Source organism: Lampris incognitus, chromosome 1 (genome assembly GCF_029633865.1).
Source record: "Lampris incognitus isolate fLamInc1 chromosome 1, fLamInc1.hap2, whole genome shotgun sequence".
NCBI classification, from domain to species: Eukaryota; Metazoa; Chordata; class Actinopteri; order Lampriformes; family Lampridae; genus Lampris; species Lampris incognitus.
Window position 1 is genome coordinate 141,794,020 of NC_079211.1, and position 16,457 is coordinate 141,810,476.

General features: G+C 42.1%; 1 protein-coding gene across 3 annotated transcripts; it reads left to right on the forward strand.

Moving 5' to 3' along the window:
• Positions 1-883: 883 nt before the first annotated feature.
• dbnlb (drebrin-like b) lies at positions 884-15,072 on the forward strand. Of its 3 annotated transcripts, XM_056280795.1 has the most exons (15): positions 885-1,093; positions 3,521-3,576; positions 3,794-3,906; positions 3,997-4,071; positions 4,391-4,537; positions 6,019-6,096; positions 11,058-11,209; positions 11,320-11,374; positions 11,661-11,735; positions 12,047-12,170; positions 12,543-12,659; positions 13,038-13,112; positions 13,370-13,440; positions 13,549-13,636; positions 13,828-15,072. In XM_056280795.1, the coding sequence occupies exons 1-15, from the start codon at positions 1,011-1,013 to the stop codon at positions 13,962-13,964; spliced, it is 1,446 nt and encodes a 481-aa protein (XP_056136770.1). In that variant the 5' UTR covers positions 885-1,010; the 3' UTR covers positions 13,965-15,072. The 3 variants fall into 3 exon arrangements, with proteins under 3 accessions (XP_056136786.1, XP_056136770.1, XP_056136778.1); XM_056280803.1 differs by lacking the exon at positions 12,543-12,659; XM_056280811.1 differs by lacking the exons at positions 12,543-12,659; positions 13,038-13,112 and having other exon boundaries at positions 884-1,093.
• Positions 15,073-16,457: the final 1,385 nt, after the last annotated feature.

Here is a 16,457-nt window from a genome sequence, read left to right on the forward strand (position 1 = left end):
GTTCCTCGGGACCTTCAAAGCTGTAGACATTTTTTGTACCCTTCCCCAGATCTGTGCCTCGATACAATCCTGTCTCAGAAGTCCACAGGCAATTCCTTTGACTTCATGGCTTGGTTTCTGCTCTGACATGCACTGTCAACAGTGGGACCTTATACAGACAGGTGTGTGCCTTTCCAAATCATGTCCAATCAATTGAATTTACTACGGGTGGACTCCAATCAAGATGTAGAAACATGTCAAGGATGATCAGTGGAAACAGGATGAACCTGAGCTCAATTTTGAGCGTCATAGCAAAGGGTGTGAATACTTATGTACATGCAATATTTCAGTTTTTTATTTTAACAAATTTCTACAAAACCTTTTTCACTTTGTCATTATGGGGTATTGTGTGTAGATCGATGAGAAGAAAAAAAAAGGAATTTAACCCATTTTGGAATAAGGCTGTAACATAACAAAATGTGGGGAAAGTGAAGGGGTGTGAATACTTTCCGGATGCACTGTCTACTGTAATATTCAACCCTGGACGTTTATATTTAATTCTGAGCTAAAGAAGTTTGAATTCAAAGATACGCTGAAGTCAATGTGATGAACAGCCTCATCCAATAGGTCGTGCAAACTTGCGGCGTGTTTGTGTAATCGGAAGGGTACGCTCGATTTGATGGCCCGAGTAGGCACATCGGAAGTGCGGCGTGATGAAAGTGAGCAATTTCTTTGCACTTCGACCCATTGCAGGGTCCAAGTCCGAATCCTTTACAAAAGGGTTAACGTTTCAGTAAAGAAAAAACCCGAATTGGCGGCGGATACCCGTGGCGAAAAATAGCTAGATTAAAGCCCCACCCCTTTGGGGTTCCGCGCGAAATGAAAGCCGGGACGTCCCGGGTTTGATATAGTTAGCCTGTGGCGGTAGTCAGCTTGCATAGCGGAAATCTCCAAACTCAGCACCGTCGCCACTCCTCCGAAGGAAGGGCGCATCCTGTATAGCTAGCTGGCTAGCTATATTCATCGTTACGATGGCGGTGAACCTCAGCAAAAACGGCCCAGCCTTGACAGCCGCGTATAAAGAGGTGGTAGATGAAAAATCTAACACCGACTGGTAAGGTCGCAGGATTTCGCACGTTGTACCCAAGCAAGTTAGCTTAGCTGTGCGGGCGGTTAGCCTACGTTGTTGGCTAGTGGTGAACTACCCAGTCAGTCGGCCACTGGGCTGACTAGTGTTGGTTACTTCAATCATCAACTCCCAAGACCTACAGCCGACGGGTTTACAAATCGGCGATCGGAGGTCTGCGAGTTGAGCAGTATGCGGCGCGCTTCAAAGACGGGCTAACGTCTAACAGCCTGCTTAACTAGGTAACCCAATAGCCAACGTCGTTACGTTGACTAACTCATTCACTCGAGTTCGCCGGAGTAATAAAGGCGTCGCCGGCGATTTCCTTCAATGAAACCACTCGACTTCATACTTCTCCCCTATTTAGTTTGAATCCTTAGTGTTTTTTTTTCTTTTTTATAACTGTCTCGTCACATTTGCGTCGGTTTAAACTCGTTTCCTAGCTAACCAGACCTACTTCCTGGTGAGATCAAGTGTGAAGTTAACGCCAGCTACGTGATGCCGCCAAAGGAATGCGGTAATCGGGCGCTTCCTCTTGACATACGCGCTCGTCTGCTCCTGCCGAGGCGCGGCGGATAGAACCTGTTGCTGGAGCCTGGCGGTGCTTAAAGATGGACCCGAATTAATTAATGTAACGTCTCAGCCGTCTTGGGGGGTATTTGCACCTCCCTCTTGTCTTTTGCTCAACGTTCACTCTCGGGAAATGACTCTGTTGTAATTGTTATTCAACCCTCAACCCCTTTAAGGAACTGGGCAGCGAATTTGGTAACTTCTACACCGCTCGCACCTACTGCCGTCGTTTGACGAGATAAGACAGGCTTCACGTTTAGACGCGATCTGGCTCTGGCTGAGTGTCAGTATCCACTTGTGCCAGTCACCTAGTTCTGAGACAATGGACTATAATGGCCCCATCCCCATTCAACTGGCAAAGTTAAAGCCTGCACAGAGACATTGACCCTGACAATCAACCTGAATAGAATTGAGCCCATCAATGTTATTATGTGTGCACAACAGTTGAAAGCAAGAAATAATTTAATTTGTTTTTGAAATCATGTCTGTTAATTGAGCAGTGTTTGATGTTTTGTCTGTGACAAGGGTTTAAGTCGTAATTGGGCATATGCTTCTATGGTGTTTTATCAATGTTCATGAAAAAGTCTGTTGCATAAGATCAGCCAGTGTCAGTTATGTAGGCCTACAAGTTTCACCCTTTATTAAATTTAGAATTTGGAATCCATTATTCCAAATTTTATGACAGTTTAAATGGCTGCCCAAGCAAATGGCAATATGATGCTCCCCAGGGGTGGGCAGTCTTATCCAGAAAGGGCCTTCTGGGTGAAGGCTTTTGTTCCAACCAAGCAGTTACACACCTTATCCCACTAATCAACCAGTAGAGTCTTTGCTGAGGAACTTGATTAGGAGACACAGGTGTGTAATTGCTTGGTTGGAACAAAAATCTCCACCCACACCGGCCCTTTCTGGATAAACACACCTATCGTGCGAACTGTCCTACAGAATTTTATCCGTTACGCTGCTTGTGATGTATAAATAACAGCCACCATTTCCTTACTGTAGCACTCAAATTAATATCTATCATTTTGTTGGATATGGGATATGAACGCCTTTTGATTTCGATCTTAATGAACCTGCCGTGACCCTCCACAAACAACACTGCTCCATATTTGTGTTCTTTTTGAATAATAAGCCAAAGTAAACGTTTTATTGTTTTATAACTTAGCCTATGTTCACAGTTGTAAATGTTGAGGTATCGTGTTTCTCACTTAAGTAGTCTTGTTCTTTTTCTGCATTATGTGGTCTATGTAAGCATTTGAGTTTTTCTCCAGTCACACTTCCTGTTTCCATAGAGCAGTTGCTTCTCAGTAAGTTCTGTCCTTACCCAGAATGTAGAGGAATTTGCCAATTCTGACTGAACATATTACTACTTTAAGCAGCTGTTTATTATACGATGATGTATGAACCTGCAATACTGATGATGATAATGGCAGTTATAGTGGGTACTTAAAACTGTTTTGAACTCCTAATTATTATTATTATTTCAAATTAATGTTCTTGAGGCCCATTAATCACAGTTCAGATACACTGCTGGATCTTGCCTGACAATACAGTTATAATGTAAGGACAGTTATTTTCCACAATTCTCTTTCTACTTTTTGGGGGGGATGGAAATTAAAAAATACCTCTTAAAATGAATGATCGAGACAGTTTTTCATCACATAACTAGTATTAGTCTCAGTCATTCAAGCAAAGTAAAATAATTCAATCAAAAAAATTGTTTTCACTCGTTTCATATGTAAAGTGGTGGTTATCGTATTTAAAGAAACCTATTTTGTCTCGCTGTGTGATCTATGGCCTTGGATTGGCCACCAATTATTCTTAATGTGATGTTCTTATCAACAGGGCCTTGTTCACCTATGAGGGAAACAGTAATGATATACGCTTGGCAGAGAAGGGGGGTAAGTACCACTTTGTGTTAAGTAGCTTGCCTAGACTAGTATGATCATATTTTTATCAAATGTTTGAACAACAGCATACAGCTGTCTGTATATTGGAATAGCAGCATGAAGGGAATACTTGAATCCTCCTTCTCAACCCATTATTCGTAAGAAAAAAAAAGTCTGCCCAAATTTATGCAACAAGCCATTTGGCTTTGCCACGATGTTTGAATTCCAGATGGAGGACTGGAGGAGATGGTGGAGGAGCTGAACAGTGGAAAAGTGATGTACGCTTTCTGTCGTGTCAAGGATCCAAATTCTGGCTTGCCCAAATATGTCCTCATCAACTGGGTTAGTGGTTCACCAAATTACACAATTTCTTGTCTCCTCTGTCTTTCTTGAAGCAACTCATGCAGTTATTAACAATTCTTTGTTTTACAGACTGGCGAGGGAGTGAAAGATGCCAGGAAAGGACTTTGTGCAAATCATGTCAGCTCCATTGCAAACTTTCTTAAGGTGACGATTTGCTTATTTTGCATAGTCTAGTTTGAATAAATGAACTGTGTATTTTCATGAGATGATATTATGTGAAGCTCAATCATCGTGATTGCTTTCAGAGGGGTTTTAAATGGGAAAACAGAGAGGGAAACTTTTCAGCATGCTGTGTTTAGTAGGGCTAGTGTCTTTTCAACCATGCCTATAACTTCTTAAATCCAACAAACTATTAGGTTGGTGCATCTGTTAACCAAGATGATAATGATTAAACATAGTTCTTTGGTTGTCTTGCCAGAAGAGTAAAATTTTACTTCATGCATGGAAACGACTGTTATTCCAGGGGGCCCATGTCACAATAAACGCTAGAGCTGAGGAGGATGTGGAACCAGAAGTGATTATTCAAAAGGTGGCCAAAGCGTCAGGAGCCAACTACAACTTCCACAAAGAATCCCACCGCTTCCAAGACACTGGTCCCCAGGGTCCTGTGGTATGCGTCACAAACAACAAACACTCATTCCTGTCTCCTGCCCTCCAGTTGTTTTCTCTTTCGTGTTAGATCTTATCAGGACTTTTTGAAGGGTGTGTGCCTGTGTACATATCAAGGCTCTGGTTTCTGTGTTTACATCTGTGTGGTGGCCAGAAGATTGAGCGTTCTAGTTTTAGGGTGGTGGACTCCAGGTTTCATGCTGAGTTTGACTTTAACTTCATCAAGGCCTCCTCTTGCAGTGCCATTGTTTATCCCAGTGCTCATGACTCCTTGCATAAGGCTAGGTTGGGAATGTGGGGAGAATCAACGAGATCTGAATTATTCCAATAAGGCTGGTGATACATTTTAATTTGCTTGACTCAGTTTGTTAATGTGTTATTGTTGTTTTTTTCATACCTCAGCACATATAGTTTGCAGTGACATAACAGTAGGACGAATCGTGGTGATGATGATTCATCATGATCACTGCTGTGCTTTGTTGTGTTGTGCCAGTGCAAAAGAAGCCAAGTCAGGCTGTTAACTCAGCACAATTTTCACCTGCCTGTTTCCATTCTAGAACACATTAGATGTCGGTCCCGCTCTCCGAAATTAGCATGATGGAGATTTTTCTGTAGCTGTTGACTCATCTGGATCTTGCCTATACTTCGCCATATCTTTTAGGGATGTCAGTTTTAATGAATTCCCTTGTTGGACATTGGCTAAAATTTACCAAACAAAAAAACATGTTTGCGAGGCTCAACTAACAGGCAAACTGACTGAGGTTAGGGGTTTAATTAACTGTTTTATTGTAAAATCTGTGTATGTTATATGACAAGTGTTGCCAAATAAAGATGCGAGGAGTAAATTGCATAATACTCTGCAGATTTTAAGGGAAGCAATCATGATTTTCAACATTACCTCTGTATGTTGTAGGGGTAACACTCCTTTAGCAGCCATAATACAGAGCGGTCTTCTGTATGTCTCTGAAGCGTCATCGGGATTGTCATTTTTTGTGAAATTGGGTGCACACGCCTGTGTGTCTGTCTGTCTGTCTGTCTGACCAAGCTATCATCGATAGTTCATACTGAATAATATAACTTTATGTGTGTAATGACTTGTCGTGTATGCCCATGCAAAAGTCCTGGAAAATGTCATTGAAAAGTCCTGGAAAATGATTTTCTAAAAAGCAGGGACCTTGTGAACCTAAACCATATTGGCTCGGGCCAAATAAAATTCAAAATGAATAAATTTAACAGGGTAAATAACATGGATAGATTTATTTTTTTTAAGTAGACTCACTTGTTAACAACACTGGTACAAATCATTTAATTAATTCAGCTTTATCAGCATAATTACACAGAATTATAGTCAGTTATTCAAGGGCTTCTCAAATGTCTTGATGTAAGGTTTATTTTTTTGCCTAAATGCTTTTAAAATGTGTCCCACAGTTTTTACATAAGCCTGGCCGCATGTCAGTGTTAAGTTGTTGTTTTTTTTCATAGGGTTCAGTTTACCAGAAGACCAATGCCATGTCAGAAATAAAGAAGACCAACAAAGACAATTTCTGGGCACAAGCAGAGGTAAGCTACAGAACTTCCTACCATTGGCATAACAAAGGCATAAAATTCACATCTGAGACATTGTGAAGAGTACCCAAAAATGGTTGGGCAGGGGTGCCCAACCTTTTTTGAACCAAGATCTACTTTTACATTTGTCAGCCAGCTGAGATCTACCAGCACAAATATGGAACCGTATTACAGTAATACCCATCCAATACACACGGCAAACAGAAAATACAGGCACCATACAGTATAGTTATCTGTGTTAGAAAAGTAGAAATAAATGTCATTCTCTACCTTAGTGGGACTGCTGGCACTGGGAGGAGGCTAGTCTCTCATAGGGTTGTTTGTAGCAGCTGGTTGCAAGCCTTAGGCAGGCCACAAGGTGGTCATCTGTCATTGTGGATCTGTACTTTAACTTGATGATCCTCATGTGCGAAAAAGCAGATTCACACAGGTAGGCTGATCCAAAAAGTGCGGTGAAGTTCACGGCACATCTCCAGAGGTTGGGGCACTTTTCCTGCTGCAGTAGCTCCCAGAGCGCTCCCTTCATCCCTTGTGTTGCCCTGGATTTAATCTCAATGTCAGTTTGAAGTATGAGGATCTCATTCTCCACAGCAGGGCTGTCCAGGTGAAACGGTGATGCCACTTGGAGGCAATGTCATCCACATCAATACTTCCAAATGGAAAACACAGATAGCTGGCAACAGGTTCAATGGATGCAAAGTCAATAAAGCGCCTATCAAATTCTGACAAGATGCTCTGAACTTGCTCCTCATAATGTGCATTATCAAGCTGTGCTGTGTCGTTACCCTGACGTTTAAGTTCTGCCTGCATGTGAGCAAAGTTTTGCAGGTCACTGCATTGCAGCCTACTTAATAGCAGTTGGAGCTTGCTTTTAAACATGTTTACTGAGCTGATCGTGTTTATCCTTTACATGTACACTACCGTTCAAAAGTTTGGGATCACCCAAACAATTTCGTGTTTTCCATGAAAAGTCACACTTATTCACCACCATATGTTGTGAAATGAATAGAAAATAGAGTCAAGACATTGACAAGGTTAGAAATAATGATTTGTATTTGAAATAAGATTTTTTTTACATCAAACTTTGCTTTCGTCAAAGAATCCTCCATTTGCAGCAATTACAGCATTGCAGACCTTTGGCATTCTAGCTGTTAATTTGTTGAGGTAATCTGGAGAAATTGCACCCCACACTTCCAGAAGCAGCTCCCACAAGTTGGATTGGTTGGATGGGCACTTCTTTGAGCAGATTGAGTTTCTGGAGCATCACATTTGTGGGGTCAATTAAACGCTCAAAATGGCCAGAAAAAGAGAACTTTCATCTGAAACTCGACAGTCTATTCTTGTTCTTAGAAATGAAGGCTATTCCATGCGAGAAATTGCTAAGAAATTGAAGATTTCCTACACCGGTGTGTACTACTCCCTTCAGAGGACAGCACAAACAGGCTCTAACAGGTACTATTTAATGAAGATGCCAGTTGGGGACCTGTGAGGCGTCTGTTTCTCAAACTAGAGACTCTAATGTACTTATCTTCTTGCTCAGTTGTGCAACGCGGCCTCCCACTTCTTTTTCTACTCTGGTTAGAGCCTGTTTGTGCTGTCCTCTGAAGGGAGTAGTACACACCGGTGTAGGAAATCTTCAATTTCTTAGCAATTTCTCGCATGGAATAGCCTTCATTTCTAAGAACAAGAATAGACTGTCGAGTTTCAGATGAAAGTTCTCTTTTTCTGGCCATTTTGAGCGTTTAATTGACCCCACAAATGTGATGCTCCAGAAACTCAATCTGCTCAAAGAAGTGCCCATCCAACCAATCCAACTTGTGGGAGCTGCTTCTGGAAGCGTGGGGTGCAATTTCTCCAGATTACCTCAACAAATTAACAGCTAGAATGCCAAAGGTCTGCAATGCTGTAATTGCTGCAAATGGAGGATTCTTTGACGAAAGCAAAGTTTGATGTAAAAAAAATCTTATTTCAAATACAAATCATTATTTCTAACCTTGTCAATGTCTTGACTCTATTTTCTATTCATTTCACAACATATGGTGGTGAATAAGTGTGACTTTTCATGGAAAACACAAAATTGTTTGGGTGATCCCAAACTTTTGAACGGTAGTGTAGTTCTAAATCCAGTTCATTCAGCATGCTAGTGAGATCGGTTGGGAATGCCAAATCCAAAAGCCACTTGTTGTCCTCTACCTGTGTATGTTCAGCATGTTTAGCGAGTTTGAGAAAATCTTTGATTTCAGGCAACAACTCGCTGAATCTCCAAAAATTTGCCAATGCTCAGCCACCTTACATCCATATGCAGCAGCAGGTCTGTGTGTTCTGCTCCTATCTCCTCCATGTGTGCGCAAAATAGCCTCCTCTGTAGGCTCCTTGCCCTAAACGAGCACACAATCTACATAGCAACATCCATCACTTCTTTCATGTTTAAGATCTTCCCACACAGCGCTTGTTGGTGAATTAAGCAATGATAATTAATGAAGTCCAGGAAAGAATCACTTTGCTTGCACAGTCCAGTGAACCCGTTAGTACGGCCTACCATAGCAGGTGCACCATCAGTTGTAATGGAGATGAGTTTAAAAAGGGGCAGTTTATTCTGGTTAATGAATTCCATGAATGTTTGAAAAATATCTTCGCCTCTAGTTTTTCCTTTAAGTGGCAAAATGGTGAGCAGCTCTTTTGCGCTCATGTTTTCAAAGACCATTCTAATGAAAATGTATAACTGTGCCACATCTACCATATCGGTTGACTCGTCGAACTGGAGGGAAAAAACACTCACATGCGTCGATGTCCTTCAGTTGCTCGTGAAGATTCTCAGCCATTTCCTCACAGCGCCGTGTAACAGTATTCCGGGATAGTTGAACGTCTTTAATGGCATTCACAATGTCCGTTTTATTCTTGAAATCACCGGAGAGTGCATCCGCAACAAACGTCTCTTTCGCAATTTTGCTGTCTTTGAAAGATTTCTTATGCTTAGCAAGAACATGACTGATGCGGTACGATGCTATCATTGCAGCCTTACCCTTGGTGTTGGGTCTGTTGTGCTGCTAGTTGAGACTTCAATTCCTGCAATTTTCTGGTCCGTGGAGCTGTTTTCACCGGGAAATCTGTATCATAGCTTTTGTACACCATCTTAAAATGTTGCTCCAAATTACCCTCCTTCGGGTATAGCCACACTAGTAGCATGGCAGATCAGACAGATGAATGTTGTGTTGGAATTAATGAAAAAATAATCTTCCTCCCATTCACTGGAAATAATAAGTTTTTGATCTTTTGGCTTCTGCCATTTTTGTTGTTTGTCATCTCTGAACGCTCAAAAGAAAATTAAAGCGAAGTCGATCTTGTTAAGGTTAGTCACGGCTCTCGTCTCCACTTTGACACTGACAGTGAACGCCTTCATACGTCAGAGCTCATGAGTGAAATAGTTTGCCAATAAACACAAAGGACTGCCGTTTTTTTTAAAAATTATTATTATTACATTTATTTATTTATTCAAAATCTAACTCCATTTTTCAAAATCACCTTGCGATCGACTGGCAATCAGCCCACGAGCGACTGGTCGATCGCAATCCACTGGTTGGGCACCCTGAACCCACAACATTTCTGAAATCTGTTCTCCCAAGGATTTTGATTTTTCTAATTTTTTTTTAATAAATGCATTCAATTTCCATCATATTTTACCTTGCAATCCCTGTAAATCCTCAATGAAAATGACATAGGAGCAGAGGTGGAAAACCCGGCTTCAGAAAGTAGAAGTACTAACCATGTATTTGCTCCACCCATGGACTAAACCATCTGATTTCACTAATTAGTTCTCCTACCTGGCTGAAGTGTTGTGGTAATTAGAATCAGCTGGTTTAGTGCATGGGTGGAACAAATACATCGTTAGTACTTCTACTTTCAGAAGCGGAGTTTTCCACCTCTGCATAGGAGGCTGTGCTTATGTACATCACAAGAGTTCCTCCAAAATCTGAAGATATGTCAGACAAACAAATTATCAAGACCTGACCATGCATGTGGCAAAAAAGACCTAGATGCTGGCTGATGCTGCCCTTCAATTTTTCAGAAAAGCTGTCAATAGAAATCAAAGGGTTTAGGGGGCATCCGGGTAGCGTAGCGGTCAATTCTGTTTCCTACCAACATGGGGATCGCCGGTTCGAATCCCCATGTTACCTCCGGCTTGATCGGGCATCCTTACAGACACAATTGGCCGTGTCTGCAGGTGGGAAGCCAGATGTGGGTATGTGTCCTGGTCGCTGCACTGGCACCTCCTCTGGTCGGTCGGGGTGCCTGTTCGGTGGGGAAACTGGGGGGGGGGGGCTAGTGTGATCTTCCCATGTGCTACGTCCCCCTGGTGAAACTCCTCACTGTCAGGTGAAAAGAAGCGGCTGGCGACGCCACATGTATTCAGAGGAGGTAGTATGTGGTAGTCTGCAGCCCTCCCCAGATCGACAGAGGGGATGGGGCAGTGACTGAGACAGCTCAGAAGAGTGGGGTAATTGGCCGGGTACAATTGGGGAGAAAAGGGGGGGGGAATCTAAAAGAAAATAGCTAACGGTTAAATCTCCTGGGTCCCCCCCCCATGGCTATAACATGCTATGATTTGATTCGTGTGAATCCTTTGTTATTATATTTATTTATTTATTTATTTGTTTGTTTATTTTAACCAGAGGAAGCCAACTCAGGCCTGGCATCCTCCCAGGCTTGACATGACTATCTACAATAGGAGTGCAATACAGTGTTTCACCACATATTTTGACTGACATTCATTACATGTTAATATTTAGAGGGGCGCTGTTTCACTCATTTTTAAAATGCTCAATGAGAAATGGGGAGGAATTACCAAAACTGTTAAACGGAGTGTTTTCATTAAAATGACAACTACAGTCTGAAAAAAACAGGGGAGGCCCGTGGGCTCCGGGAGAAAACGTCACTGCTTATCACTTTGCTTTCAGAAAGATGAGGAGAAACGGCGACAAGAGGAGCGTCGTAAGGCAGACCTGGAGCGCCAGCAGCTCGAGAAAGAGAGGAAGGACCGAGAGGCCAAGGAGGCGGTGCAAAGGGACAAGCGGGACAAGGAGAGGGCCTCTGAAATTGACCAACAAAAGTATGTGGCGTGGCTCCGAGCTGAAGAGGGCTATCTGTTGTTTTCATTCAGCTTAGTCATGGGTTTACATGACATCTGCTTAGCCTTTTCATTGATCATTTGTAAAACAGGAAGTATCAGCAGCAACAGGAAGCTGAGAGCAGAGATCGGGAGAAACAACAATGGGTAAGTTGTCTTGTGGCTTACATGACCGTCCTACTGCCTAAGGAAATTAGACTTGGGTCAAGATATTAAACTTAGCAACCAAATGAATTTGGCTGCAAATATGCATATGAGGGAACAGATCTAGAAATGATGGGGAATAAGTTGCAGTATCACACAAGTCACATTAATAATACTGTTTTGTTGTTGGTAGTCAAATAAGTTTCAGATGCATGAAGCAATAGTAAAGCCTAGTCTAGAAGGAAGCTAATGTGACTGGTGCCAATATTAACAAAAACATCATCATCAGGAGGAGCAGGAGGTGGAGTATCAAGAAGCCCAGAGGAAAGGGATCAAGAGAGGTGAATCTGTGGAGAAAGCTAACGTGAGTTCCCTCCCTGGAAATTGGTCTTTTCTGGACTAACTACCTTCTGTTTCCAAACTAGCACCAGACAAGTGGTTTTTAGCAAATATGAACTCTCAAAAACTTTACTTAACACATCTGTCTCTGTCCTTTTTATTTTTGACTGTCCATTAGTTCTTTTGTGGTGATTGACATAATTCAAACAACCATACAGAATGCATAAAAAGTGTTGGTCAGTTCTGCATTATTCTCGCGAGGGAGATGGATGTGACGTCACCTGTGCACTTCCTAAACCATAGCTGTGGTAATTGTTTCACCAATTTATGTTTTAGGAGGCAGCCTCTCTCATTTCTCAGCGTGCCTTGAACCCACGAGAGATGTTCAAACAGAGGGAAAGGGGCATAACTCCCAGTGACTCAGAGGTCCCTGCTGCTGCCCCTGCCAGCCCTCAGCCAGGTTAGGACCTCGATCCACACTTCACCCCCCCCTCCCCCCCACATTACTGGACAAGTTTAAAGATGTCAGAACACTGCTTTACTGAAAGCTTCGCTTAGCCCCACTCATGAGTATGGGTAGTGTGACTCAGCAGATGTATCTCTCCCATGTGGAGGCATGCTAAAAATTAGGGGTGGGGGGGGGTGTCTTTCCGGCGACATTCTTTTCAAAGCTTAAACTTTCAATCAGATGGTCTCAATCTCTTAGTCATACTCAACATTTTCTTTCAACCACATCTGTTGACGTGGTGTCTGGTCTCTGCTGCTCAACATGTCCGCTCTCTGTTCCTGTCTCACTCATTGCATGCGTGGATATTCCATGTGTCTTTCTCAGGGCGTCTGCAAAGCCCTTTTCTCTTTAAGCAAGCATATGAACCTGAGCGGGTCAGCTCACCCCTGCGCCAAGCCTCCCCTGTGCCAGCAGGCTCTGCTTCTCCTGTTCGTGCCACAGGTCTGGGATCAAACACGCACACACCAACACAGATACAGTATACACACACACTCACACATGCCATTTGGGTGAGGGTCTTACACATTAGCAAAAGAAGTATCTCCCAGATTGTCCATTTCAAAATCCATGCTACATTTCTTTTTGTTTCTCTTGTGTAACATCATCCTCATTTTCATTCTTAGCGTCATGTATCATTAATGCACTCTGCGTTCTCCTTGTTCCCAAAATATACTTGTCCAACTTCCAGAAAAGACTTATTTGCCCGGGGTAAAATGTGCAAAGAATGAATGTTTGAGAATGTGACCTCCGACGTGTGTGAACTTGTGGAGGTGTTCCTGTGTGTACGTGTCTATGTATGTCTATGCTTGTGTTGATAAGAGCCTGATGTGGATGATGGCCAGTCCCGGTGTGAGTATGATGAACCCGAGGCCACCCCCCAAGAGCAGTGGCAAGGTGGGGCCGATTGCGCACACACCAACATCATACTAAACACACACAACATGTCAGTTTGCCAGATTAGGGAGCTACAAAATCATGTGCTTCTTATGAAACTTCTTTTTTTTTTTGTGTGTCATGGCCATTGTATATACACATACCATACATTCCCTCTAATCATTGTTGGCTGCCATGATCAGCTACTTGTGCCACCTACTGGTAGAGATGGAGGGTGTCACCTGAAATACAGATTTTATTTTTTTCTTCTATTACAGAGGAGGTACCAGCTGCTAACGCTTATGTTCAGGAGCCAGATTATAACAGTCACAATGAAGAGCCCCCTCAGGTAATTCATTTACTCTACATTCAACAGTTGTACATACTTTTTTTTTTTTTGCAGGAAATACAAATCCAGTTTTCTTCTCTGGATCCTAAACTCTTTCTCCTCCCCTAGGTGGAGGATAGCAATGCCAATGAAGTGACCGCTGAGGAGACATCAGACAGAGGCGTTTGTGCTAGAGCCCTCTATGACTACCAGGCAGGTAGGTATTTGAGCACAACTCCCATTTAAACTAATTAACACACAGGCAGTAACAATTTTGGTTGGTTGGAATTTGAATGACTTGAGAATTTGTACCTATTTTACCACTGCCCTCTTAAATTAGTTAAATGTGTAATGAAGGCTACCTGGATTACTGGGAGTGACATTTCCTACTGTTCTTTCTTCTTTCAGCTGATGACACAGAGATTTCGTTTGACCCTGATGAAATCATTACTGGGATCGAAATGATAGATGAGGGCTGGTGGCGAGGCTATGGCCCAAATGGCCATTTTGGGATGTTCCCAGCCAATTACGTGGAGCTTTTCTAAACTCGAGCCCGGTGCGTTCACTAGATCAGCACATTGGCAGTGCCAGAGGACCTCTGCCATAGGACAACACACAGCCTCAAAACAAAGACAAGACCGTACATCCTAGTGAACTGATCCAAGTTGAATCAGAAAAGTGATCCTCCACATCATGGACCAGTAACCAAATGGTATTCACGGGGCCAGAAAATTTGGAAATGTATCTCTTTTTTTCAAGAAAGTAATTCCTATTACATTGTTGATGTTGTGAACATTTGATGGCATAGTTAAGGGGTTTGGGAAAGTTAGGCTGGCCAAAATCCCTTGAATAAATCTCTTTACCTTAAATGTTACGCCGTTAACTGTCAGCTTTTGTTATCGTTTCCAGTCTTGAATTACATTGTGAGCGTCGGTAGCACTTGTAGTTCACACATTCCTTAAAACAGTGAATTCTGTTGTATTTCAGGTATGAATTGTTACTCGTAGCAAATTTTCCTTTCCATTTCAGGAAAAAAAAAATCAAATATGGTGGTACCTGCTACAGTATAAACTTTTGCCTTGTTTTTGCCTTTCTTTCCAGGAAGACTGAATTCTTTTCTCTTTCTTGTTTTTGTGGAAATGATTTTCATTGGGCTTAAAACACCGTGTGAGTTTCAAATCATGGTTGTGGTTGAATAGAATATTTAAGACGTTACAGTTGCTGTGCTCCGGGTGGCAGACTTAAGCGATGAATAACATTTAAGCATATTTTAAGTTTTCAGGGACTTTGTCGCAAAGAAGAAAAAAATAAGTCGCAGTCATTTCCGAGATACCGTATCATTCGAGCGTGCCGTAGAGAAGGTTTAACCGAATGGCGTGGTATTCCCTGCAAGGGTGCTTTGGGGCATTTTAATCTTACATCGGGTCAATTTCGAGATGAGAATTATGCAAAGTGTGCTGCTTTTAATGTACAACAAAAATCATTGTTCTTTAAAAGTCTGTGGTCATCCAAGAAAAGAAAAATGAATTGTGAATTGAAAAAAAGCATGCATCATTACATTATTTTTTTGTGTTCTTCCAGAGTATATTGAAAAATGTTCAGTCACTCTTCATAATAAAGGGGGGAAAAAAAAGTATTTGTGTTGTTGATTTGGTCTTTCCAAATGGGTTCAATTTAGCATGAGATTCACTGTTCTGCTGAAGTAATGTCAGTTTATATGGGCCAAATATGACACTTAGGGGACTTTCAAAATGTACTATCTCAGAGTTGTACAGTCTTAAGCAGAGCATCACAGTTTCCAGGAATGAGGACATGAAGGCAGTCCAGCAGGGGATTTCACCTCTAAACCCTAGGTTTCAGTTTCCCATCAAAAATCTTATTATAAATGAAGCGCCGTACTAAAAGGACTCGATAACTCTTTTTATTGGAAAATTGGATACCCAAAAAAAGCTACTAGGAAAGCCGCTGTCTATCTACCCAATCTTTGATTGAAACAAAATATCTGTTGCTTTATGTTTCTCCCGCAGGTAATGAAGTCTGAACCAACAATGGGCCATTGACAGGCTACTGTGGCGTCTGAGCCCGGCTTGAATTTGATGAGGCGTTGGCGATCAATCTAAATTGCATCCAAGAAATCTAAGTAAAGCGGTCCCTGGATAGACCCCGTCACCCATTCTGTTTTGCCCTTCTTCACTGAAACCCATATGTATCCTGGGTTCACTGCCGCCTGTAGCTATCACAGACAATTTATCCAATATCTCCAGGTGCACAGATCCATATGTGACATTTCCAGTGTCCTGGATCCCAGAATCCTTTGGACATAAAGCCTGCAAGCCCACGTTAGACAGGTGTTTGCAGACCTTGCCAAATGGGTTTGAAACTTTACATCTATCTATATATAAATCAAAGAGGGTTGAATCAGTTCACTTCTTCGATTTTCTTACCGGGATTACAGAGCATGCAGAAAGACTCGCGTCCTATAATTTGCTGCAGGGTATTTACTTCAAATCAGATCAAGTCAACATTTTAATTTGAAATCAACATATAAATTTCAGAACATTGTCACCCTGTTTTGCCTGCATGCATCACTTGGTGCACGTTCATAGAGCTTCAATACATTCAAATACAACACAATATGGCAGAAATCCTCCATCGTGGATTTTTACCATGTGTCAGTAACAGAAGAATTTTGCTGAATTCCCAATTTTAGCGCAGCTAAAGTTACCAATTTTGTTCATTTTTCCCCGAAATAAGGGGGCTAACTTCCCTTTCGTTGCAAGCCTACGCTCCATATGAGTCAGCCTCTCAGATTGTGTGTGCGTTTCAAAATTGTCTCCACTCCCACAGACAGCTTGCAATGGCAGACAAACTCCACCAGCAAAGTTTTACGTCCCTGCTTTTAGAAACTGAATCAGAAGTATTGCGCAATAACTTATTACTAAAGTTCATGACTCTCAATCTGGAAGAGTTTACGTTGCACCCCAGAGTTTCACTTCTTGGCTGTGATCAAAATGGTCTCTCATGCTTCAGAAGAGGTA